We start from the raw sequence: 27,179 nt of genomic DNA, 5'->3' as shown, positions 1-27,179 counted from the left end.
TGCCTCACACCAAAACAACAACAAAAAAACAAAAAACAAAAAAACAAGTGAAGGAAGGGAGATGGAAATGAAGGCAAATTATGTAATACAAATGACAACAATAAAAATAAGAGTAAAAAAAGAGAGGGAGAGGTGGGCTTTTGTAGCTTGAAATCACAAAAGCTCTCCTTTCATTTACATTGCTGTAATCACTGTGTATCTTGTTTTCCTGGTTCTGCTGACTTCCCACAGCACCAGTTCCCATAAATCTTTCCATGTTTCTCTAAATTCCTCATATTATTATTTCTTATGGTGCAATAATATTTCATTACATTCTTGTGACATCATTTGTTTAACTATTACCCAATTGAAAAAGCTTAGTATTCTCCAAGTAATGATACATGTTAGCATCCCAAAATACCAGAGGACACATCAGAGATCATGATCAAATGCTTTTATTAAGCACCTACTATATGCCAGAGGTCTGAGGAAGGGAGACCAACCAGAAGGTTCTTGCAATATTCTAGGTATGAAGGCCAGCATCAGGGTGGGGGCTCTGTGATAGAAATGGAGAAAGGGGACATATATGAGAAACTGTGAAAATAGAAACAAACAAAAAAAACCCACATAGATTGGATATGGGGGGTGAGAGAGAGGCATGGAGGATGAATCTAAGATTTTGAAACTCGGTGACTGGGATTCCAGTGGTACCCTCCACAATTGATAGGAAATTGGGAAGAGGAGGGAGTTTAGGGGGAAAATAACAAGTTCTGTTTTAGATATGTTGAGTTTGAGATGTCTGTATGACAAGTAGTTCAAGATGTCCAACAGGCAGTTGATGATGGATGACTGGCAGACAGGAGAGAGGTTAGGGCTGGATAAAAAGATACAAGAAGGGGGCAGCTAGGTGGCACAGTGGATAAAGCACTGGCCCTGGATTCAGGAGGACCTGAGTTCAAATCCAGCCTCAGACACTTGACACTTAATAGCTGTGTGACCCCGGGCAAGTCACTTAACCCCCATTGCCCAAAAAAGAAAAAAAAAGATACAAGAATCATCTGCATAGAAATGATTTGGTTTGATCAAACTGAATTCATGGGAGCTAATGAGCTTGCCAAGCAAAATAGCACAGAGGGAGAAGAGGACCCGAGACAAAGCCCACCATGAATGGGCATGACCTGCATGAAGATCCAGGAAAGGAGACTGAAAGGGGGTATGTAGGAGAAGAGCCAGGAAAGCAAAGTGTCCTAAAAACTTAGAGAGAAGAGAGGATCAAGGAGGAGAGGGGGTAATCCAATGTCTAATGCCACAAGGAGCTCAAGAGAAAAGACAGAAAAAGCCTTTAGATATGGCTGTTAAGAAATCACTGATGCCTTTGGAAAGTGAAAGTTGAATGATAAGATTGGAAAGGCCTTTAAGGCTGGAAGGTCCTTTTAAGGACATTCAGTCCAACATCTTCATTTTACGGATGAGGAAACTGAGGCACAAAGTAGTTAAGTTGGGAGATGAGATGTCCTTTGTGGGTAACTTGAATGGGCAGCTGGGATTGGAGACCAGGTCCTAAGATGGGATGACCTTAGACAAGTCACTTAATCTTGCTAGGTAAGTTTCTTAATTTATCAAATGAAGAACTGGTCCCCATAGTTGTTAGTGCTTCCTTTCCTTTACTCCCTTGCAAGAAGGTAAACTCCTTGAGGACAGGGGCTTGTTCTGCTTTTGGTCTTCTGACCTCTAGCATCTAGCTTAGAACTTAGTACATAACAGAGGCTTAATAAAAGTTCTAGAATGAGGGAATGGCCTCTAGCATCCAGCCTAGTACACAGTAAGATCAGGGACTAGATTGGTGATTTCTTTGGAATTCGGGAACTCCCAAGTGAGGAAATTCCCTCCACAAATGCAGGCCCACAGCACCGAGAGGATGAGTTTGCCGGGTCCTGCTGCCACTATATGTGAGAGGCAGGCCTTCAACCCGGGCCTTCCTGACTCTCTAACCAGCGCACCACACTGCCTCTCATGTAGCAGGCCCTTAATACATGCTTGCTGAATGAATAAACGAAGGAGCAAATTGCACTCAGCCAAGGCAAAGACTTGCTCAGGGGATTACTGGGCTCTAGGGCTGAGAAGCAGCTCAGGGGTTAAGGAGTCTAAGGGGGGTTGGACTAAATCCCAGCTCCGAAGATCTCCGATCGATCGTCTGACTCAGAGCAGATCACCCGGGGGCCGCTCCTCCCAGTTCAGTTCCGTTTTTGCCTTCGTCTCCCCAGCGCCCCGAATGCAGTAGGCGGTTAGTGCGTGGCGAATTGCGGGTCCGATTGGCTCCGGCCAGGGGAGGGGCCTTCGGCGCCGCCTGCAGGTAGCTGGCTAGGTGCTTGGAGGGTGGAGGCGCCCCAGGGAGCGTGGCTGTGGGAATCTGGACGCGGCAGGCAGCAGTGAGCCGGCCTGGGCGGCAGAGGGAGACGGGTGGCCAGCGAAGCCGAGGCCTGGAAAGGCGGAGAGGAGGAGGAGGAGGAGGAGGAGGGGGAGGAGCTGAGGGGAGCAGGCGGGGAGGGCCGGCGCAGGCGCGGGGCCAGGCAGGGCGCACGCCCGGGGCTGCGGGGCAGCAGAGAGCACCCAGAGCCGAGCCGAGCGGAGCCCTCGAGCCGAGCGGAGCCGAGCGGAGCCGGAGCCGGAGCCGGAGCCTGAGCAGCCGCAGCCGCACCAGCATCGCATCGCGCGCCCGCAGCAGCCGCAGCCGCAGCAACCAGAGCAGCAGCAGCATCGCCTAGCCCAGCCCGGCCGCCGCCGAGATGCCCGTGACCGAGAAGGACCTGGCCGAGGACGCGCCGTGGAAGAAGATCCAGCAGAACACGTTCACGCGCTGGTGCAACGAGCACCTCAAGTGCGTGAACAAGCGCATCGGCAACCTGCAGACGGACCTGAGCGATGGGCTGCGGCTCATCGCGCTGCTCGAGGTGCTCAGCCAGAAGCGCATGTACCGCAAGTTCCACCAGCGGCCCACCTTCCGCCAGATGCAGCTCGAGAACGTGTCCGTGGCGCTCGAGTTCCTGGAGCTGGAGAGCATCAAGCTCGTGTCCATCGGTCAGTGGCCCGGGGGCCGCGGCGGCGGGGCGGGGGGAGCGCCAGCGCGGGCCGGGTCGGGCTGGGAGGGAGGGGGGAAACCCACCCCCTCCGCTGGGGGCACCCCTTCTCTTCCGCCGGGGTCTCCCCATCTCCCTCCCTTTCTCCCACCCCCAGCCCCGTGTGGGTTTCCTGCTCCAGGGTGTGAGTGTGTGAGGGGGGCTGTTACCCGGCGTTTCCCTGTCTCCCCGCGTGTGGAGGGGTTAAGCCGGTGCCTCTCTTTTGGGGGTGGGTCTAGTATTTGATCCTCCTGAGCTCCCTTGGGGGAGGGGGTCTGGCCTTTACCCCCGTCCTGAGTTCTTTTTTGCCGGGGCGGGGGTGGGGGCCACGTAACACGTGCCATTTTCCAGAACTCACTTCTTTTTTTTGGGGGGGGGGGGTCTGGCCGCTCTTCCCCCATCTGGAAGGAGAAGGGAAGGTCTCCATCCCATTTCTTATTTCCCTTCCCTTGAGCTAGAGGGGCTGGGGGTGCAGTGGGGAGAGGGCGTTCATGGAGTGGCTCGAGGGTGCTGGACCCCCGACACCAACGGTGGTAGGTGGGGGAAGGAAGCTGCTGGGTTTTCCAGCTGGAGTGTGAGAGCTCGGTGTGGTGGGGGACACCGCCCCGAGGCTATTCCCATAGAGTCTGGCCACCGTCCCAGCTCGAAGAGAGGACTAACTACATAACCTGGGACCTCCATGGGGGGGTGCTGTATTTGGGGGAGTCGAGCCCCATGTACCTGCACCTGCTTGGGCAGGTTAGCTGGCCCTTGCCAGGCTTGTGCTCTCCCCGTCTCCCTCGGGGATAGCGTAGCTGGACTGGCTCCCGGTTTGGGGGACGGCCGTCTGGCTGGGAGAAAGTCTGTGCCCCTTCTTAGGAGCAGGCAGCTTGGTGCTGGGGAGAAGCTGGGGTCCAATTTCTACTCTTGCTGTCTTTCTGATCAAAGCCAATCCAAGGCGTTAAAGCTTCAGTTTCCTTCTCTGGAAAATGAGTGCATCAGAGGCTCCTTACATTTCTCAGTGCTTGAGCCTATGGACCCTTTCCCCTGAGAATTTCTCCTCAGGTTTGGCTGGGGGTGGGCGTGGCGATCCGCTGGTTCCCTGGAGGTGGGGAGAGAAACTAGATGACCTGTCCATGCTTTGGAGCCCTATGGGAGTCTTGTCCCAGGCCTTGGCCGAGCTCACCTGGGCCTCCTAACCCAACCAGAATCATCAGGGACATGCTTGAAAGTCCCTACCCCTCCTGGGGAAAATGGAGGGAAATGCCTTCAGTCTTTTCAAAATATTCCTTACTGGGATCCTGTGTTGCTTTAAGATTTGTTGGAAGGAGAGGTGTGGATCTGTGGTATTCCCGGTCCCCTCCCTTTCAAACTACTCCCAAAACAACCCCAAAGAAACAAAGAAACAAAAAAAAACCCAAGAGAGCCTGGAGTTGAAAATTCTGGAAGCTGGGTTGGGTACTTGGGGAAAAAAGTGTTGAATTGCAGGAATGGTATTTCTCAGGCTCATTCTGCGGAAGGACCCACCCTTGCTATCATCTGACATTCAGCCCTAGGTGCCCACTACAACTCCGTTTGGCCTTAGCCTTTGTATATCCTGAGGGGGGTTAACCATGGATAGCTTGGGAATCAATTGTGTGGAATAAGGTGGTCTTGGAGAAAGTTGGATAGGCGGTGGAATGGGAAGAACACTGCTCTTGAACCCAACACATGAGAATTCTTGTCTCTTCTTTTCCCCTGTTCTCTGTGAGACTTTTGGTCAATCTGTGTCTTTCCCTCCAATGGTAAAATGTGATTAATAATCCTGGTGCACTTCCCTATTGCTGAATTTCTTGAGAACTTGTAATCAGAAAGTGCTGTAAGATGTGAATAGTAGTTTTTTAAAAATCACCTATATTGTCTTCACTATTAGAACTGTGTATGTCTGTCCCTCTACTTAGGTTAGGGGAATTGTCAGAAGCTTAACAGTTCCAGACAATGGGCTCATCTGCCTATTTGTGGCCAATGGGTGGTTCAGTAGGTAGGGTGCTGAGTGTGAATCCTTCCTAGCTGTGTGACCCTGGGCAAGTCACTTAACCTCTTTCAGGGCAGGGCTTAGCATACTGTGCCTGGTACATAATAGGTGTTTAATAAATGCTAGTTGACTCACTGACTCAGTTTCCTTATTTGTAAAATGGAGATAAAATATCACCTACCTTTCAGGGCTGTTTTGAGGACCAGCTATGTTAAGGAAGAGCTTTGCAAACTTTAAGGCACAATATAAATGATAGCAGTTGCTGCTGTTATCATCCCTTATTCTAGCATTGGTTTGGTGCTGAGTTCTGCATCTGTTTCATCCCTAACTCTGATAGCAAAAGAATTGTCCTGTGGTATGTAGGATTTTGGATTTCCAGCTGAAAGGGCCCTCAGACCAAGTTTGGCCCAACCCCTTTATTTCACACTTGAGAAAACTGAGCCCTGAAGGGAAGCGGTCAAGTGGTTGAAGCTGGATTTGAACCCAGTTCTCTGTAGCTTTACCCTGACTAGCCAAGCTGACTAGCCACTTATCACATAGAATAGGCGCTTGCTAACTTTTTGTTGAATAATTAACAAAAGTAGCAGATTTATTTCCAATTCTCTGTTTACTGAAGTTAAAAAAAGTAACATTCATAGCAAATACTAACAATTCAAATATGAGGTAATCCCTCCTCCCCCCCAACTAAATCCCTGTGATTTGAACTGGCAGCATTTGGACTAAAAGAAAAGAAAACCTAAGAGATTTTGAATTGTACTTTCCTCTCCCCAGTCTATGCTCCCTGTAGTTGCCAAAATAATCTTTCTAAAACATTGGACTGACTTTGTCACTCTTGCTCTGAAGCCTTCAGTGAAATCCCTATGGCTTCTAGGATAAAGTACTGATTGAGGTTGGCATTCAAGGCCCTTCACAATCACACTTTATTTTATCTGACTCTTCTTTATATACTGTTTCATTCCTCCTGGACTCTTCTTCTTTTCTGATGTTTTCATCCCATGTTTTCATCCCTCAAGGCTTAAATCAGGAACCATTTTTTCCAAGTAACATTCCCTAATTTTGGTTCCTGTCTCATCTCCTACAACCTCCCCTGGCTGAAAGTGCCCTTTCCTTCCCCTCTTCAGGTATTCCTTAAGTGCTTTTCCCAGATTTCTCCTTTGTTTTTACTTATCTGTTATCTGCTCTCCTCTTGGGAGTTGAGTGAAAATTCCTAGAGGGCCAGAATGGTTTTGCTTTTTGCACTGGTAGCTGCTGCTTTAGAGAATGAATGGGGAAAAAAAGGGCATTAATTAAGTGCTAACTGTATGCAGTGCACATAGTTACAAATAGACAAGAGCCTTGCCTCTTTAGGAGCACACTGTCTTAAGGGGGTACTTAGTTGAATTAATAATTATAACATGTTTTAACAAAACGAAAAGTGTATATTTATCCTATGGCTTTGTAAGGAGTCTCATCTGTAGTATTATAAAACTATTATTTCAAAAAAATAATAATTGCTCTTAGAGTCTGCCCTTCTCTTTCTACTGATCTCTCCTTTTTTTTTTTTTTTTTGCGGGGCAATGGGGTTTAAGTGACTTGCCCAGGGTCACACAGTCAAGTGTCTGAGGCCAGATTTGAACTCAGGTACTCCTGAATCCAGGGCCAGTGCTTTATCCACTGCACCACCTAGCTGCCCCCCCCCCCCAGTTTGGTGATTCTTAATTGTATAATTAGATTGGTAGGAAGGCTATCTTCTAGTGGACCTACTTGAAATTCGCTACTATCTGGCTTTTAATTTGGTCCAGGAAAATATTTTAGTATTCTTTTATGTTTTTTCTTTAAGGCATTAAAAATAACTTGTAAGTAAAGGGGTCACTTAATCTAAAACCAACTCTCAAGTAGAATAATCTTCTTTTTTTTTTTTTTTAGTGAGGCAATTGGGGTTAAGTGACTTGCCCAGGGTCACACAGCTAGTAAGTGTTAAGTGTCTGAGGCCAGATTCGAACTCAGGTACTCCTGACTCCAGGGCTAGTGCTTTATCCACTGCACCACCTAGCTGCCCCAAGGAATTATTTTATTAAAAAGAAGATTATTGGGGCAGCTAGGTGGCGAAGTGGATAGAGCACCGGCCCTGGAGTCAGGAGTACCTGGGTTCAAATCCAGCCTCAGACATTTAACACTTACTAGCTGTGTGACCCTGGGCAAGTCACTTAACCCCAATTACCTCACCAAAAAAAAATTAATTAATTAAAAAAATAATAATTCCTTGATTCTCAAAGAATCCAAATTGTTAGAGACTCTAAGTAAGCCGGTTAAATTAACCTCTCCAAACAGCCCAGTTGAATACAGTTCTCTGTTGCCCAGTCACTGCAGACCATGCCTGTTATCTCTCTCAAACCTCTCCAGAGTGTGGAAAGTTCAGGTTATCTTTCATGGGACACCTAGCAAATACCCAGAGGAAGCTAGGGGATGCAGTGGATAGGGAGGGTGCTGAACCTGGGAATGTCAGGGAAGCCCTGACTTCAATTCAGCCTCACTTCAGTCACTTACTAGCTGTGTGACCCTGGGCAAGTCACTTGACCTCTGCTCAGTTTCCTTCACTGTAAAATGGGGATAATGATAGCACTTACCTGACAGCTTTGTTGTGAAGATCAAATGAGATATTTGTAAAGCACTTTACAAACTTTAAAATGCTACATACCTGCTAGCTATCTTCATCATCATCAGCTCCTCCTTTGATAACCTAGGTCTATAATAGTAAGCATTACTCCTGGTAATAAATCAGCTCTCCAACGAGAGCCTTCTATCATATTCATTTGATCCCCCCCCCCATATTCAAGCTAACAGACATTAGCAACAAATTGCCTACTAAGGATTTACAAAAAAATGAATGACCCTGTCTCTGCTGTCAGGAAGTTTATTGGGGAGATGCAACTTGTGCTAACAAATGGAGAATAGATTAAGTTTTTAAGAGGTGTAAACAAAATGTTATGGGAGTTCAGAATCCCAAGTAATCACTCTGGGCCTTGGCCGGTGGGTGGAGGGCATGGCAGAGAGGCATCAGGGGGGTTTTGCCAGTGAGGGGACACGTGAGCTGGGCCTTGGAGGTTTTGAAAGCTTGCAATAGGTAGAGGTGAAAGGGGATGGGGCAAGGCCTGACAGTGTTGAATCATGGGAATAAAGCCTCCGAGTCAGGGAAGCCCAGGAGCCTCTTTGCTAGATCTGGAGTAGTCCAGCTAGATCTAGTAGTAATCATATATACTGAGTGTATGTGAAAGGGAAGAATGTGATCTAGGGCTGGAAAGATTGGTTAAAACCAGATAATGGAGGGATTGGAACAATAGACTAAGGAGTTAGGACAGCTATCACATTCTATCTGTCATCTATTGTTCCAAGCTAAATAGCTTCAATTCCTTTGGCTAGTTCTTGCTGTATTTTTTTGTTTATTTATTTATTTATTTTTGTGGGGCAATGAGGGTTAAGTGACTTGCCCAAGGTGCTGTATTTGTTTAAAAAAAATACTTTTTTGGGGGCAGCTAGGTGGCACAGTGGATAAAGCGCTGTCCCTGTATTCAGGAGGACCTGAGTTCAAATCTGGCCTCAGACACTTGACACTAGCTGTGTGATCCTGGGCAAGTCACTTAACTCTCATTGCCTCACAAAAACAAATAAGTAAGTAAGTAAATAAATAAATACTTTTTTTACATATTAAAATTTATTTTTAAAATGAATCATATCTACATATATCTTTTTGTACCTTTATCATTATTATTTTTTGGAGGACTTATTCAGAAAGATCTGAGTTTGAATCTTGCCTTAGACACCTACTAGCTGTGTGATCCTGGGTGAGTCCCTTTACCTTCGCCTGCCTCAGTTTCCTCATTTGTGAGATGGTAATAATAATAATACTCACCTCCTTGGGCTGTCATGAGGGGCAAACAAGGTAACATTTCTAAAGTGCTTCATAAACCTTGAAGTGCTACATAAATGCCAGCTGCTACTGCTACTGCTACATAATTATTATTACATTGAGGTCAGTGAACTTGTAATCAAGTTGACTCTACCGAGGTCTTTGTCACATCAGCTGCCGTTCAGCCACGTCTCCTTCATTTTGTCCTCGTGGAATTGCATTTGTTAAATAACTGAAGTGATAACTAGACACAGATTTTTACTGATTTGGCGACCCGTTGTACTTGACTGTATGTTTCAGGATTCTGATTGAGTCAATTGCACATTTGATAATCTAACTCTCCCATCATCCAACCCATGTCCTCAGAGTTGTTCCTCATGAACCATTTCTTTCTTTCTTTCTTTCTTTTTTTTTTTTTGGTGAGGCAATTGGGGTTAAGTGACTTGCCCAGGGTCACACAGCCAGTAAGTGTCAAGTGTCTGAGGCCGGATTTGAACTCAGGTCCTCTATCCACTATATCACCTAGCTGCCCTGCTCATGAACCATTTCTGAAAGACTTTCTTTCAGTTCCCATTCTACTTAAGTAATTCTCATTTAGAATTTAAACATCTGTTAACTCTCTTTTTAACAGCTAATAAACCACTTGCAAGTAGTGGTAATACATACTTTTAATACCAGAGTAAACCAAGGTTGTGATGTAGAGGAAAGTGGACAGCATTTAGGATCAGAGGATCTGAGTTCAAGACCAGACCCCCCTGCTTACTTTGAGTGAGCTTGGGCAAGCCAACTAAGGTCATAACTCTCAAGCTGCCCTCAGGGTAGTCTGGTCCAGGCTGGTCAGACATGTAATCCTCATCCCCCTGTGGCTCACAACCCCTGAGCCAGATTAAAATGCAATCTGGAAAATATTTTACAAAGGAAATAAACATATAATAAAACGGATTAACATCATATTTTAAAACTAAGTCAATATGCGGCCCAGAGAAATCTTTATGTCTAGATTAGTGGTTCCTGTTTCCATGTGAGTTTGCCACCTCTGGTCTAGCCCAGCCTTCTCTCTCTCTCTGTCTCTCTCTTTTTTAGATGGGGCAGTGTGTGTTAAATGACTTGCCCAAGGTCACACAGCTAGTAAGTGTCAAGTATCTGAGGCCAGATTTGAACTCAGGTCCTCCTGGCTCCAGGGCAGGTGCTCTATCCACTGTGCCACCTAGCTGCCCCATGGAATAGATTCTTAACAAATGCTTATTGATTGACTATCATGCCATCAAGCTCATGCCATGTGAGGCTCCATTGAAGGAAATGGGGTGTTTAATCTGTGGAAGAGAAATTTAGGGAGGACACAGTAGTATCTGCAAAAATTTGAAGGGCTTTTGGGAGGTGGGAGAAGGATCAGAACCAGGAACAATGTGTGGAAGTCAGAGAAAAGATAGGTTTGGTGTGAGGAGCAAACTTTGTAACCTTTGCCATTAGGAATCCATTGTGCTGCGTTGGAAGGGAGTGGGGTTCCCCCTCCCTGGGGGCTTCCAGCTGAGGTTGCATGACCTTTTTTTGGTCATTGAGTTGTTTCTCAGGCACATCTGACTCTCTGTGACCCCATTTGGGGTTTTCTTGGTAAAGATACTGGAGCAGTTTGCCATTTCTTTCTCCAGCTCATTTTACAGATGAGGAAACTGAGGCAAACAGTTAGGTGCCCAGGGTCACACAGAGAGTGAGTGTCTGAGATCAGATTTGAACTCAGGTCTTCCAGACTTCAGGCCCAACACTATCTACTGTGCCACCTAGCTGTCCTAGGATGACCCTTTAGGTATGTTGTAAAGGGTTATTGTGCAGTTTAGACTAGATCAGGGACTCTTAATATGCTAATCTGTGAACTTGTTTTTAGAATATATTTTCATAATTTGTTCTTTATAATATGTATTTTATGCTTTGAAAATATTCTGAGAGGGGCAGCTAGGTGGTGCAGTGGATAGAGAACCGGCCCTAGATTCAGGAGGACCTGAGTTCAAATCCGACCTCAGACACATGACACTAGCTGTGTGACCCTGGGCAAGTCACTTAACCCTCATTGCCCTGCCCCCAAAAAGTATTCTGAGAAAGGCTCCAGAGATTGGGCCTCTATTAAATTGTGAGCTGCTTGAGTGCAGGGACTGTCTTTTGCCTCTTTTTGTATCCCAATTACTTAGAACAATGCCTGGAACATAGTAGGTGCTTAATAGTGATTGAAGACAACTAGGTGGCACAGTGGATCGAGTACTGGGCTTGGAGTCATCTTTGTGAATTCAGATCCAGCCTGACACATACTAGCTGTGTGACCCTGGGCAAGTCACTTAACCCTATTTGTCTCAGTTACATCACTCCAATATCTTTGCCAAGAACACCTCTGAATGGGGTCATGAAGAGTCCAATATGACTCTCTGATCCCATAGACTTCACCAGGCTGTCAAAAGGACCATGACACAAGCAAGGTTAAGAACCCCTGGGCTAGGAGATAGGTGCTGAGGTCCCCATGGGAGATTCTGTGATCACACTTAGAATATCTCACTTATGACCAGATCTGATTTGGAGCAGGAGAATTCAGGTCCCCAGGCATCTTCTAAACAAGGGGTTTTGGAGTTGGTTCTTACATAGGTGGGGTGCCTGGCTGACTTCTCATGGTAAACCCCCAAGATTAGCTACTAGTGTGAAAAATACTTTGGTTTGAGGAAAACCAAGGTTTTCTTATTGATTAAAGCTGTGAAAAGTTAGGTGCAAGCTGATCTCTGCTGGATCCAATAGAACCTCAGAGGGATTTAAATCCTACTCACTTCAAGCTGAGTAAGGCCTTGGCTTTGTGCCAGGAGAAATCGAACAACATGATACAGTTTCTTCTCTTTTCCTAAGAGCCTCGAACTGGCTTCTAACACATTCACTTAATAAATTGCAGGCCTGTTGTCTTCACTCCGAGGCAAGCTCAGCAGCCTTGAAGGGGGAGGTTAGTGGCATGGTATTTTGTTTGAATTGGACTGTGTGTGGATGGCTTTGGGTGCTCAGCCCCAGGATGATGTCTTCCCTAAGCCAAGATTTTTTGTGTGTCATGTGAGAAGAAATCTTTGTTTTCTGCCTTATCAGGGATCTACTTTGTATGCATTTCTAAGTACATGTTGTCTCCTCCGATACATTGTAAACCTTGGACCAGGCATTCTTTTCTTCTTGCGTTGTATGCATGAATACTTATGGATTGATTTGGTTCTAGAAAAAGGAAAAGAAAAGAAACAGTGTAGCCACAGTGCCCAATTTCTTCCTTCTTTTCTCTGGCGTTTCCCCCAAACTCTCAACCTTCCTGGTTGCAAGCCCTTTCTTGGGCACCTTAGAGGCTTCTTCGGGAGTACACCAGGGTTGGAAAAGACCTCAAAAGCCAACCTTGGCCAACTCTTTCATTTTACTGAAGGGAAAATGGAGGCTCAGGGAGGTCCTGACTCTTTCGTCTAGGTCACATCAGAGAGGCCTCTGTCTGCGAGAGCCAATCAGCTTCTAGTGGTCTCTTCCTCTTTCAGGACTATCATATTTTCTGTGATTAGTTAGGGCAGTGCCCTTCCAGCAGAAATATACCTTCCCCGAGGACAAGGACGGAGATTTTTCTTCTTAATTTGGTCTTTTATCCCTCCCAGGACTTAAACAAAGTAGATGGTTAATAAGTGGCTTTTGAGTCTAACCAAAGTTTTATCTCCTCTAGGCAGTGAAAAGCTGAAAACTTGGGGCAGATTCTCTGGCTTTTGTGAAGAAGTAGCAGAGCAAGCCCTCACTAAGAAGGGTTATTAAGTAGACTCACAGAGTTGGAAAGTGCCCTCAAAACCACCCCTCCACCACCAAGCTTGTTTTCAGAGGGGGAAATGGAGGCTGGGGAGTGGGGAAGCAGACACTTTGGCAGTCTTTTTTTAAAAAAATTTTTTTACTTGGCAGTCTTTTTGAACTCGGTTCAGCCAGAGGTGACTCATAGGTTCATAAATCTAGAGCTGGGTCTAGTTGCCTCATTTTACAGATGAGGAAACTGAGGCAGAGGGAGGTTGATTGACTCACTGACCCAAGAACACACATAGAATCCTAAATCTGGGGTTAGAAGGTACATTAGAGGCTGTTTAGTCCAATCAACCTCTTTGTGTAGATGAGGCTACAGAGAGGCTGTGACTTACCAAGGTCATACAGGTAGCAAGTATTCTACAGAGGATTTGAACACAAGTCCCTTGATTACAGAGTCACCCCAGGGCTCTTTCTGCTGTATCTTTTTGATACTCACACACTCAAACTTGGTTTAAGGTGAAATAAAAATGCCACCTCAAGCAAACCTTTCTTCTGTCTTTATTTAGCCTCTATACTCTCTCTAGCAATATAAAATCTTGAACTGGAATCATTTCTTTAGCTCTGGACAGAGGAATTCCTTGTTTCTTTACTCTTGAGATAATGTAACTGGAGAGCTTGAAGCTAAAGGTCACTGGTGAGTGGCAGCTAACCCTTACCCTGGGCTGGCAGGGAAGTTGCCCCCCCTTCTCCTCCTCCCCCATTAGAGCTTGAGGTCTCCAAAGAGCTGATTTCTTCTCTTTGTAAGTGTGGGCTCTTAAAGTGGAGTGGCTTGGGGGGGGGAGGGGAGTGGGTTTGAATACCCGTTCAGGGAAATCTTCGTTGACAGCTGCCACAAGCTGATCCCTGGGCCAGAAATGACCTCAGCCCCAGCTTTCCTGCTCTCTTTAAACATTAACAGGAAGGGTGCTTTGGGGCCTGCTGCCTTAGAGCTAGTGGATAAGAAGAAGCAAGGATGAGTTAGTTAGGTACTAGACTTTTCCATGCAAGACTGGACCCTTTAATGCCTAGTGGCAGGCACTAGGTTTTTGCCTGGCTAACTCTTGGGCAAAACAGGCTGGTTTGTTTGGTTTTTTTTGTTTGTTTGTTTAAAATATTTATAGAATGCTGGTTGGTTTAAAAAAAATTTTTTTTAATAACACTTTCTTCCTGGACCTGTTGTAGGCGATGACTAAGTGGGGAAGCTCAGTCCTTATTTCCCTTTAAGTAATTTTTCCTTCAGGGAAGATTATGTCGAGTCAGTCAGCATTTATTGAGCGCCTGTTATATGTCAGGCACTATGCTAAGTGATGGAGCTACAGAGAAAGGCCAAAGACTGGCCCTGCCCTCCAGGAGCTCCCCGGCTAATGGGAGAGACACCATGCAGGCAACTGCGCACAAACAAGCTATTGAAGGGATAAATAGGAAAGATGAGAGAGGGAAGGCCGTAGAATTAAGGGAGATTGGCCAAGGGCTTCTTGGTGAAGGCTGGATTTTAATTGGGACTTGGAGGAAGCCTGGGAGGCCAAGAAATAAAGATGAGGAAGAGAATTCCTGGCTGGGGTCTGGAGATATGGAGGGCCTTGTTTGAGCAACAGCGAGAGGCCATTGTCACTGGATCTAAGCCCACGTGGGTGTGGGGAGGGAGGTGTTAGAAGGTTGGAAGGGTTTTAAAAGCCTAACAGGAAAGGAGCACATTTTGGCCTGCCCCATCTTTGCCTGCCTCCTCCAGGCTTTTAGCCAAGTTGGGCTAGTTACTCTCAGGACCTCTCTGCAGAATGGTGAGGGGGTGTAGATGTTAACATATTATCTCCATTCTTTTCTGTCATGGGGTCATAGGTACAGAGTCCGAAGGTCGGACCATTCATTTTTACAGATGAGGAAACCAGTTTAGGGAAAGGACTTACCCAATGTCACACAGTTAATAATTGTAGGAGGAAGGATTTTTGATATGGGGAGAAAGCACATGGGTCCTTAGAGTTCCTCTGTAAAGAATTATACTCTCACAAAGTCCTATTTAGGAATAAAAGAACAGGTTTATTGGGGTACAAGAGAAACTGGCCGGGAGGAAGGTTATGGAGAAACAAAACGCTTTCCTCCCCGAGGGGAGCGCTCTTTTATAGGGTTCAGATAGCGTGGGTAAGAATGTCCCTTATTGGGTGATGGGCTGGGGGTGCTCTGGTGCTAGGCTGAGGTAGGTGATGACCGGTTGTGAGCAATCTGGTGATGGGCGTTAACTCCATTCTGGTGGGTCCGAGCAGTCTGCTGGTGGGCGGTTCCAGGTGGTCTTCTCCTGGTGTAGTCACTCCCAACAGGATTACCTCATCCAGGTGCTCAGGAGGACTGGAATGCGGGGTGGTGGTCCTGGAGCATGCTCAGTTCCATCTGGTGCCGCTTATCTCTTTTGGGTGTGTATGTCCTTGATTGAGCTCAAGGAGAGGCCTACTTGATTTCTCTTAATTAGATCTATTTTTGCTTTTGCTTTATCTCACATTATCTTTTTTTTTTTTTTGGTGAGGCAACTGGGGTTAAGTGACTTGCCCAGGGTCACACAGCTAGTAGTGTCAAGTGTCTGAGGCCGGATTTGAACTCAGGTCCTCCTGACTCCAGGGCCAGTGCTCTATCCATTGTGCCACCTAGCTGCCCCGGCCTACTTGATTTCAAGAGAAAACTCCTGAGTTTTCAAGGAAAACGTTCCTTGGCCTCCTTAGACAACTTTTGGGGTAACCGGGCCCATAATCCTTCCATAGCAATTTTTAACCCTTATACCCCAGTTCCTCAAAGGTACCTTTGGATTGCTATGAACTCCTGTACTTTCATATAGATGTGAGGTCGGTGTTTGAGCCCACTGATTAAAGGGCTGATTTATTTATTGATTTTAAAGATTCACAGATTCCGAGTTTGCAGAGACCTCAGCAGCTGCCCCATCTCCCGCAGGTGTTCTCTCCTCTCTTGTGTGTCACAGCCTCTTTGGCAGTCTGCTGTGAAACATGCAGACCCCCTTCTCAGAAACACACTTTTAAGTGCACCTCTGCCCTTAAACAGTTTATCAAAAATTACAGTTATCAAAATATTTGAACAGAAACTCAGGTCCCGTGCTTTAGAGCTTGAAGGGACATTTAGGGGTCCTCAAGTCCATTTTACAGATTCCAAGTTTAATGTGCAGAATTAGCTCATTTTCCAGATGAGATGTTGAGGGATTTGCCCAGGCTCCCCCAGGTGATAAAGCAGGCAGGATTTGAAGCCAGGTCTTCTGAGGCTCTAACCAGTGCCCTTTGCTCCATTTTCCCTTGCTGCTATTCCTTTCAGCTGCCCTCACCTTTCTGTGGGCTTCGATGGGAGGGCCCACAGATCCCAAAACTGGGAATCTATTAAAACCAGCGCAGGCTCTTTCTGCAGATCTCCCCCCACCAGCCAGGCTTGCTTTTTTTTTCCTCTGGATACCTTCTGGGCGAGCAGCTCCCTGCCTTGCTAACCGCCTTTCTTCCTGAAGTGATTTGGCCAGTTCTGTTTGGTTGTAATCTGAGAGCACATTCCTGAGCCCTTCCCGTGGGGGGAGGGCGCCCTTCGCTCACTTGCTTGAGAATGAAGCTATTGTGTGGATAGGTAGGTTGGCCTGGCTGCCTGGGGAACTGGGGGGGGGGGGAGGGAAGGAAGGGAGGAGGACGAGGTGGCAGGCCCTGGGATTTGAGAATAGGCCTTCTACAGATGCAGGCTTTAATTAAATTCAGTGAACATTTAAGGGTCTACTAAGGGTCCACCGTGTGCAGGAAATTACCCTGCATAGTTTAGTGCAGTGAGCCCCTGGAATTAAACTTATAAGACTTAGCTTCAAATTCCCACTGGCCCCTTTTCTCTCTGTAACCTTGGACAGTTCAATTCCCAGAGCCTTTAAATCCTTCCTGGAAACTAACCATTGGACAGCTTGTGGCCTCTGGGAGTTTAGTGGGCAGGGGAGGGAGATGGTGGTCACCCCTTGGATAAGCAAATACTTGGTAGTTTGGAGAGAGAGAAAGAAGAGAGGAGAGGAAAAGAGTGAATAGAAGAGAAGAGAGGATTAGGGGAGCAGAGAGAATTGACAGTTGGGGAGAAGGTAAGGTGGTACCTGAGGTGGGCCTTGAAAGTTAAACATTCCTTATTTTTAAGAAAAAAATTAATTTTCAGTTTTACATTCTCTCCTTCCCCTCTACCACTCATTGAGAAGGCAAGAAAAATAACATCTTTTACAAATATGTATAGACATATAAAACAAATTAGCCATGTTCCAAAAGGAAGGAAGGAAAAAAGAAAGAAAAAAGAATCAGAAGAAAACATGTTTCGGTCTTCACTTTGAGACTATCAGCTCTCTTTCTGCAGTTGAACAGTATGCTTCATTATGAGTCCTTTGGAACCATGTACATTGTTCTCCTGGTTCTGCTCACTCCACTTTGCAACAATTCACACAAATCTTCCCAGTTTTCTCTGAACCTTCCTCTTCATTGTTTCTTTTTTTCTCCTCCACCATTTCTTATGGCACAATACTATTCCATCACAATCCTATGACATAATTTGTTCATCCATTTCCCTACTGATGGACATCCCCTCGGTTTCTACATCTTTGCTACCACAAAAGGCTACTATAGATATTTTTGTACACAATGAGTCCCTTTCCTCTTTTTTTGTTCTCTGAGATAGCAGCAATCTCTCTGGATCAAAGGATACACACAGTTTAATAACTTTTGGGACATGGCATAGTTCTGAAGTGCTTTCTAGAATGTTTGAACTAATTCACGGCTCCACCAACAGTGTATTAGTGTACCTATTTTCCCACATCCCCTCCAGGATTTGTCATTTTCCCTTTTTGTCATCTTAGCCAATCTGATGGATGTGAGGTGCTACCTTTGAGTTGTTTTAATTTGCATTCTATATTAGTGACTTAGAACATTTTTTCATGTGCCTATTGATAGCTTTGATTTTTTTTTTTTCCTTGGAAAACTGTCTTCATATCCTTTGACCATTTACCATTTGGGGAACATCTCTTATTCTTGTAAATTTGACTCTGTTCTCTATATAATTTTTTTTTTTTTGCGGGGCAATGGGGGTTAAGTGACTTGCCCAGGGTCACACAGCTAGCAAGTGTCAAGTGGTACTCCTGAATCCAGGGCTGGTACTTTTATCCACTGCGCCACCTAGCTGCCCCCAATGTTCTCTATATAATTTTAAAAATAAGACCTTTATCAGAGTAATTTGTTCCAAAGATTTCCCCCCCCCCCCCAGTTTCTTGGGAAGTTAGGCATTCCTAAGGGATGGAGAGCACCCCAGGCATGGGGAATAGCTAGTACAAAGGCATGGAGGTAAGAGATGCACTATTCTGCCAAACACAAATAAGCCAGTGGAACTGGACCATAGAGTTCATGAAGGGAAGTAAAGTATAAGAAGACTTGAAAGATAGAAAGGATCAGGTTGTAAGAACTTTAAATGTCAAACAGAAAGCTTTCTGTTGGATCCTGGAGGTACTAGGGAGCTACTGGAGTTTGAGTAGGGAGGTGCACTTTAAGAAAAGCACTTTGGCAGTTGAGTGGAGGATGGATCATAGTAGGGAGAGCCTTGAGGCAGGGAGACCAATTAGAAGGCTTTGCAGCAGTCTAGGTGAGAGGGAACTAGATGGGTGGCTATGTGAATGGAGAGAAGGGGTTGGATGGGAGATGTGGAGATAGAATAGACAGGACTTGGCAATTGATTGACTACCTGGGGTAAGGGAGGGTGAAGAATTGAGGATGACAACAAGGTTGCAATAGGGTGTCACCAAAAGCTATCAAGCAGGGTAATAACATCAGCAATCCTGTCCTTTATAGTGATAACCATGCAGAGAACTCATGGCAGAGAAGTGGATCACACCATGGCCCCATCCAGGAAAGAGGTCGTGAAGATCTGGACTCTGGTGGTGGTGGCAGTCTGAGTCTAGAGAAGTGCATGGAGAGGATAGATTTGGGAGGAGAAGCCACAAGCTTTGGCAGATGCATATGTGGATGTGGTGTTAAAGGAAGAGTTGAGAATGACTCCACCCTGGATTGCTGGAGGGATGGGTGGCCCTTTCAGTAGAAATAAGGAAGTTGAGAGAAGAGGTGGGGACTGAGAAGAAGATACTGAGGTCTCCAATGGACTTGTTGAGCTTGCAGAGGGGCATCATGCAGGTTTCTGGGCAGGAGGCATTGGGTAAGGGGGCCTGAAGTTCAGGAGGAATTCTGGCTGGCTGTGGTTTGGGGCCTTATGTAGAGGTTAAGGGACCTTGATGAGCAAGCAATCAGCTAAGATCACTGAGAGAGGAGAGAGGAGAGAGAGAGAGAGAGAGAGAGAGAGAGAGAGAGAGAGAGAGAGAGAGAGAGAGAGAGAGAGAGAGAGAGAATGTAGAGAGATGCTTGACATCCCTAGGTGATATCACAGTTAATGGGGCTAAGGATGAATTAATTGGGGATTCACTGAAGGAGACCAAAGAAATGGTCAGAGCCAGGAGCAAAGCCAGGAGTGGGTGTCTTAGAAGCAGAGGTAAAAGAAGATCCCCAACGAGGGGGTCAAAGGACACAAGGATTACAAGGGGTCAAGGACACAAAGATTGAAGAAAGACCATTGGATCAAATAGTTAAGAGATTCTAGGTAACCTTTGAGAGCCCTCTCAGTAGAGGAGGGTGGGGGTGGGGGGTCAGAAAACACATTCGAAGGCCATCAGAAGTGAGTCAGCTTGCTTTCTTTGTCCATTCATCCCTAGCAGACACTTCTCCACACAGCGGGCACTCTGTTCTGATTGGATTTTTGTGTGTGTGTGTTTCTTTATTTTTAAAATTTCTGTTGAGATTTCTTTGTATTCAGCATGCTCCTCAAATCTTTTTTTAGATTTTATTTATTATTTTGTTTTTTCCATGCTCCCCAATTTTAGTGGCATTATAGTTTCCCCATAATTTTTACCATGCCTCAGTTTATTCAGATACACCCCTTATAGCTGGACTTGCTGTTAGACATAATACTGTAGCTGCTGTCCATTCAGTGCCAGCAAGATTTAGGGTCCCCATAGAGACCGAGGCCAACCTGGCAGTTTCAAGGCTTGGGCCCTAGGATTCACTCAGATTCTCTGCATTTCCCAGGGTTTGCAGGGATAGGCTGGTCCAGAGGAGTTGGTAACATTAGAAAAAAAGAATGGTGTAAACTTTATTGCGCTCCAGTAATTGAGGACAGAGACAATTTTTTCCCCTTAAAGTTTTACCGTTGGCTTTTTAATTTTTATATCATAGTGGTACATGGATAAGTCTTCCCTCTTCCTCCTGTCCACCTCCAACCCTACCCCCTTAGTTTTTCCCTGTCACAAAGAAAATGGCAAAGGAAAAGCAGTGAGTCTGACAGTGTATGCAGTTTTCTGCACCCATATCCCCCCTCCCATCCACAAACAGAGAAAATTGGAGGGAGGGATTTAGAGGGTCCAGAGCTTAGCACAGGGCCAGAACACATGGTAAGTGCTTAATAGATCCTTATTGCCTTGCCAAGGTCAGTGATTACAGTGACTTGGCATTGGGTCTCGATATTGAGAGAATCTGTTTTATTGCTGCCCTTTGTCTCTGAGCTTCATTTTGTGAACTTGGCTTGTATCTCCATGACTGGGGGGTTGATTGTTCACCTGGTTCTGCTTCCTTTGCTGTCTGCGCTTTTCTGGAGCAGAAGATGCTGCTTAATTGCAGTTTCTTATGTAAAAGGCACCCAGCTTTTCATAACCCGGTGGATGACGATTACTGCAAATCCCACCTGGGCCCCAGACAAGTAGGGCCTGGACCCCCACGGGAAATTGGGAATAGATCAGATCTTTTGACAGTGTAGGGAGAGTGGCTGAAGTACCAGGTACCAGTTAAGTACCTAACTTGCTTCCACAGGCTTGCAGTTACCTCTGCTCAGAGAGCCCTTTAACTCAGATTCTGGGCTTTTCTAGGAAAATGTCTTGAACAGCTAAGAATTCTGTCAATGATGCCTCTGACATCCATGGTCATTCAGCTTCTGCTTGAATCTGTCTGTTGATGGAGCGCTCACTATATTTTATAGGGAAGTTTTATGTTGAAGCATGATGTAATGGAGACAGGGCAAGTCTTGGGATCAGGAGGAGCTTTTGGTACTTATGAGTGACCAGCTTACCATGAACAAGTCACTTCAACTGCTCTATGCCTCAGTTTCCTCGTCTGTTGTTTAGTCAGTTGTGTCTGACTTTTCACGACCCCATTTGGGGTTTTCTTGGCAGTGATACTGGAATGATTTGCCATTTCCTTCTCCAGTTCATTTTACAGATGAGGAAACTGAGGCAAACAGTTAAGTGACTTGCCCAGCATCACAAAGCTAGTGTCTGAGGCCAAATTTGAACTCGGGTCCTTCTGATTCTAGGCAGGGTACCACTGCACCACCCAGCTTTCCCACCTCTTGATGTCTATGGGACCTCCCTTACTGGCTGTTAGAATCAAGGGACCTGATATGTTCATTCATTCATTCATTCATTTATTTAGAATTTTCTCTGTTACTTGTATAAACAAATTTTCACATCAGTTTTTAAAACTTTTGTGTTCCAAATTCTCTTCCTCCCCACGCCCCCTTAAGAGTCAAGCAATTCAATATAAATTATACACGTGCAGTCATGCAAAACATTTTCACATTAGTCAGGTTGTGAAAGAAAACAGAAAAAAAAACTTTAGAAAGAGGAACTAACAAAAGATTATAATTCAGTCTGTATTCAGATACCATCCGTTTTTTCTCTGTAGATGGATTGCATTTTTCTTAAGTCCTTCTGATAGCCTCCTGCTCATCATTTCTTACAACACAATAGTCTTCCATCCTAATCTCATCCCACAATTTGTTCAGCCATTCAAGGGACCTAATATGTATAGAGTACTTTACAACCTTAACCTTTCATGTGTCAAGGACCCCCTTACGCTGCAGTCTGGTGACTTCCATATTTTAAAAAACAAAATATATAGAATTACAACGGAAACCAATTACATTGAAATACAGTGATCAAGAAAAAACAAACAAGTCCATGTATTCTGGTTAAAAACTGGCCATCTTGGTGTCATCCATCCTCCCTCCCCACTCCCTATCCCCAATCATCCTCATTGCTCTTGTTCTACCTTTTGGTCTATTTTTTCCCTCCGGAGGCTCTTCTTAGATATGGGCTTGGAAGCATCTGGGAGTCTGCAATGTCAAATTCAAGCTATCTCTGATTAAGGAGGCTTCCTGGCAGGCTCACCTGTAGAGCTGTTCTTTATAGATAGATAACATCTGTACCTACCAGCCATGGCTTCTTTCTTACTCTCTTAGTTGTTTCTTGAATGGTTTTTGATTCCATCTCTTGACTCTGGATGGTGTGAGGCTAGCTGCCTCATGCCTGTGGGGCTGGTGGCTGCTGGTACGCTGCAGGACTTTGTCCCAGGACCAGCCTTGCTAAAGGAGCTGAGGCTTATCCCCACCCTAGCCCCAGGGTTGATGAATTTTTTAGTCACTGCAACAATGAAAGCTGATCTCTTGGAGCCCTAATCAGGGAGATATCCTTTAAGGGTGAAATCACTGAGCCTTAAAAATTGCATCATAGATTGAGATCAACAGTGGACCTTGGAGATGCATTACCTAACCCAGCCTCCTGCTGGATATGCAGCAGCCACTTGTAGCAGTAATAGCTAGCGAGCATTTATTAAGCACCCACTGTGTGTGAGGCACTTTGGAGCTCCCACTCTAAGGTCTTTTCACTGTTATTACATGTGATCATGTGATCATGACAACAACCCTGTGAGGTCACCATGTCCAGTAGGTATCATTATGGGTGGAGGAGTGGGATGAACTCTTGTTCTCCAGTCAGAGGTTCAAATTCCCTCTGATGCTCTTTGGAACCTTGGATGACTTTCCTCCCTCCTCTATTAAGGGGGTGAGCTGGACTCGTGGTCTCTGAGGCCTCTTCTAGTTCTAGAGCTAGAACCTATGATCCCATTTTTTCAAAGCTTTTGGTACTTATGAGTGACCCAGCTTGCCATGAGCAAGTCACTTTAACTGCACTGTGCCCTGGTTTCCTCATCTGTTGTGTCTGACTTTTCACGACCCCATTTGGGGTTTTCTTGGAAGTGATACTGGAATGGTTTGCCATTTCCTTCTCTAATTCATTTTACAGATGAGGGAACTGAGGCAAACAGAGTTAAGTGCCCAGTATCACGAAGCTTTTTTTTTTTTTAGTGAGGCAATTGAATGGCAAAGGTTTGCCATTTCCTTCTCCAGCTCATTTTTTTTGGGGGGGGGCGGGGCAATGGAGGTTAAGTGACTTGCCCAGGGTCACACAGCTAGTAAGTGTTAAGTGTCTGAGGCCGGATTTGAACTCAGGTCCTCCTGACTCCAGGGCCTGTGCTCTATCCCCTGCACCACCTAGCTGCCCTTCTCCCTAGCTTCCTTATCCTTTCAGCCACAGGATGCTCTGGTGGTTGAAAAGGGAACACTCTGTAAACCTAGCTCGCAGAGCTGCAGAAATGGGAGCTGCTTCAGCCACGGGACAAAGTCAGATGTGATGACAGCCAGATTTGTCCTTCCTGAAGCAGGGCTGTTTCCTCTCTCCATAGTTTATCTCCAGTGGACATGTTTGCGGCTCTTTTTTTCTTTCCTGAGGAGAATGTGTTCATTTTGGCTCAGTTTGCAATTCACAATCCTTTGGACCTTGTCTGAGTCATACCCAACACCCACTTCAACTTCTTTGTAGTCATAGCTTCTCTATGAGAAAGGTAGATTCAGCCTAGTGCGGTGTTGTGGGAAGAGTGCCGGACTTGGCATCGGGAAAGACCTGGGTTCGAATCCCACTGTCGAGACTTTCCAGTGGTGTCACCATGGACAAGTTGTATGAGGGAATCATTGAATTAGATCTAGAAGGTACCTCAGAGATTATCTGGCTTAAACTGATCATTTTATAGAGGAAGAAACAGAGCCAAGAGAGTGAGTGACTTTTACACAGCCCCATAGGCAGTAAGCATGAGAGTATTTGAACCCAGGGCTGCTGCTTTTTTTCCCCCTGAAGCCCATTTTTCATAGAAGAAGCCCCATCTGGTGTCGGTGTGCAGGATGTATCAGAGTGGGAAGAGGCTGGGAGGAAGGAGGCCTGTGAGCAGAGGATGTGGCCGGATTCTAGGGGATATGGTGACAAGGGCCTTTGATAAGAGAGCCTCCCTAGGTTCTCCGAGGTCAGAGCGGGTCTGGAACCACAGCCAGGAACGTCGCGTGGCTGCTGGCTCCACTTCCTTGACTTGGGCCTGCTTTTCTTTCTTCTCTTCTCACCCTGGGATCTTCCCCCTGGCTTGGTCCTCTGCTGGCCACCTTTCAGCCCCTGTGTGAAAAGGGTTGAAGCTCAGCACCTTGGGGCATGCCGATAGGCAGCTGTCCAGCTTCCTTAGACAGCAGCTGCTGCTTCTCCCTTCGGATAGCCTTTCATTAGAATCTTAGACTGTGCCTTAGATGTGATCTCATCCAGCTTCTTGGTTTTATGAATGGGGAAACTGACTCCTAGAGGTGGAGTGGCTTGTCTGAGAACCCCTGGGTAAATAAGAAGCAGAGCTGGGGGCGATTCAGACCCCATTCTTCTGATTTCAGAGCTAGTCCCCTTTGAGTTATGTACATAATGGAAGGGGCATTTAGACAGCATAATGCAAAACATTTGATCCTCAAAGTAGCTCTGGAGGTAGGTGCTATTAACAACAACAACAACAATATTAGTTGATGTTTATATAGTACCTACTATGTGCCAGGCACTGTGCAAAGTGCTTGCAAATATGATCTCATTTGATCCTCACAACAACCCTGGGGAGGTCCTGTCATTATCCCAATTTTACAGTTGAGGGATGTGAGACAGGTTGAGTGACTTGCTCAGAGTCACACAGCTAGTATCTGAGGTGGGATACGAACTCAGTTCTTCCCGACTCAAGGTCCAGTGTTCTAGTCACTGGGCTACCAGCTGCCTGTTTGAAAAGGGGTAACTGAATCATCATTCTCCAAATTTCCTCTCTTCTCTTTCTTCAGTTAGTCATAAAGAATTAGTACCCACTAGGGGACTGAAAACTATTTCTAGAAACCACCTATGAGGAACAATTCCCTTACCCTTCCCTTATAAACATTGCTGAAATTAAAAAATACCATTATTGTCTCATTTTTTTTCCCTTTTTTGCGGAGCAATGAGGGTTAAGTGACCTACACAGGGTCACACAGCTAGTAAGTGTCTGAGGCCAGATTTGAACTCAGGTCCTCCTGAATCCAAGGACGGTGCTTTATCCCCCTATTAAAATTATTTTTATATCACTGACATTTCCCAGTGTATCTGTCTCCTTCCCAGAAAGCAATCTTTACAATTTGGCAAAACTCTTTGATATCTCCCAAGTCTGACATTATGAACAAAAAGTGTTCCATACCCATCATCTTTCCCTCTGTTTCTCTTCAGACGTAGAAGAGGTGCCTCTTCCCATTTCTTCCTTTATGCTAAGCTTGATCATAGTACCTAAGTATTTTTTTATTGTTTTGCTTTTGTTGTTCTTTCCATTTGCATTTCCATAGCTACTGCACATACTGTTTGCTTGGTTCTGCATAGTTTACTTTGCATCAGTTCATATGTCTTCTCATGCTTGCTTCTCTGTATTTCTAACAGTTCTGTAATATTCCACTGGGCAGCTAGATGGCACAGTGGATAGAGTGCCTCCAGTTAGGAAGACTCATCTTGAGTTCAAATCTGGCCTCATGAACTTACTAGCTGTGTGACCCTGGGCAAGTCACTTAACCCTGTTTGCCTCAGTTTCCTCATCTGTAAAGTGAACTGGAGAAGGAAATTGCAAACCACTCCAGTATCCCTGCCAAGAAAACCCTAAATAGTCACAAAGAGTTGGAAATGGCTGAAAATAACTAAATAGCAATATTCTATTGTATTCAACTACCGTGGCTATTCTCCTTTTGATAGGCATTAACTTATCAGAGATATTTATCCTTATTTATTTATTTATTTATTTATTTATTTATTTATTTATTCATTCATTCATTCATTCATTCATTCATTCATTCATTTATTTATTTATTCATTTATTTATTTTGGTGAGGCAATTGGGGTTAAGTGACTTGCCTAGGGTCACACAGCTAGTAAGTGTTAAGTATCTGAGGCCAGATTTGAACTCAGGTCCTCCTGAATCCAGGGCCAGTGCTCTATCCACTGCGCCACCTAGCTGCCCCGATATTTATCCTTTTCAAAGATATTTGGTAGATACCGCTATTCCCCCAGCCAACTGCTTCCCTTCATTTTGTTCATACAAATGCTTTTAAATTTCTTGTAATTGACATTATTATATCTGTTGTAATTGCCTCTGTGCCTCATATGTGAATTTAAAAATCCCAAGAGATACTTGTGAAAGGTAAAACCTGACTTTTTTCTATTACATTTTTTTTATGGTATGATCTTTAAAATTTAGATCATGTATCGTGAGTATATTAAGGTATGTGGTGTAAGAAAATAGTCAAAACCTCATTTCTACCACATTTCTTTTAAATTTTCCCAACAATTCTATTCAAATAAAGCATTCTTTCCTAGGTAATTGATGTTTTAGATTTTATGGAACACTGGTTTATTGGGTCTGATTATTTCTGATTCTTTTAGAAAGAGTCTAATTTAAGCCTATTGAGGACAAAGGCTGTTTAATTTTTGGCTTTGTCTCTCCAGTGCCTGGAACATAGCAGGTGCTTCCTTATGAAATGCTTTTGCAGATTGAAGTTATACTTCAAAGTCTAGTAATTTATAACCTAGATATGTTTAGAAATACCCTTCAGTGATATGGGTACTTGGGAGTGGGGTAGGGTGGGGTGGGGTGGGGTGGGGAGGGGGAGATCAGATGCTAAAGAACTTCCATAACAGTTTTCTGTGTAATTTTGGGGAAGAAAACCTCATCTAGAGCTTTGAAATGAGACTGCCCCTTCACTTTCCACAGGTAGCTCAAAAGGAAAAACTTATAAAAAACTTATAAAAACTTATAAAATTACATTTTCACATAGTTTTATATAGTTTTTTTTAAATACACTTACATAGTTTTTAAAGATACATTTTTATAAAGTTTTAAGTTTCAGGTGATCTGTGTAATTAAAAGGTGATCATAGTTGCAGATGAAAGAAAATACACCAAATTTCGTGTGTTAGTTTCCAAATCTCCTAAATCAAGTAACCTTATCGTTTGGTATACCTTCTGTTCCATGAGATCACTTAATGTGGTGCAAGGAGAGCTGGGTGTGTGCCTGGAGACCTGGCTTGGATCTTGCCTCAGACACTTACTAGATGTGGGATCTTGGGTAAGACTGGCTGACCTCATGGCCTCAAGTTTCTTTATCTCTCAAAAGAGGCT

At 45.0% G+C, this 27,179-nt stretch overlaps 1 protein-coding gene across 3 annotated transcripts in view; it reads left to right on the top strand.

Annotated features, from left to right (window-relative positions):
• Window positions 1–2,649: 2,649 nt before the first annotated feature.
• The window catches only part of FLNB (filamin B), a 155,909-nt gene continuing 131,379 nt past the window's right edge, over window positions 2,650–27,179 (top strand). For all 3 annotated transcript variants that reach the window (XM_044004166.1, XM_044004156.1, XM_044004148.1), the window contains exon 1: window positions 2,650–3,057. In XM_044004166.1, coding sequence (XP_043860101.1) covers window positions 2,766–3,057 — 292 coding nt within the window. In that variant the 5' untranslated portion in view covers window positions 2,650–2,765. The remainder of the gene's footprint in view (window positions 3,058–27,179) is intronic.

This window comes from Dromiciops gliroides, chromosome 1 (assembly GCF_019393635.1).
Source record: "Dromiciops gliroides isolate mDroGli1 chromosome 1, mDroGli1.pri, whole genome shotgun sequence".
Lineage (NCBI taxonomy): Eukaryota > Metazoa > Chordata > Mammalia > Microbiotheria > Microbiotheriidae > Dromiciops > Dromiciops gliroides.
Note: the sequence above shows the minus strand (reverse complement) of the source record. Positions and strands in the feature narration are given on the sequence as shown.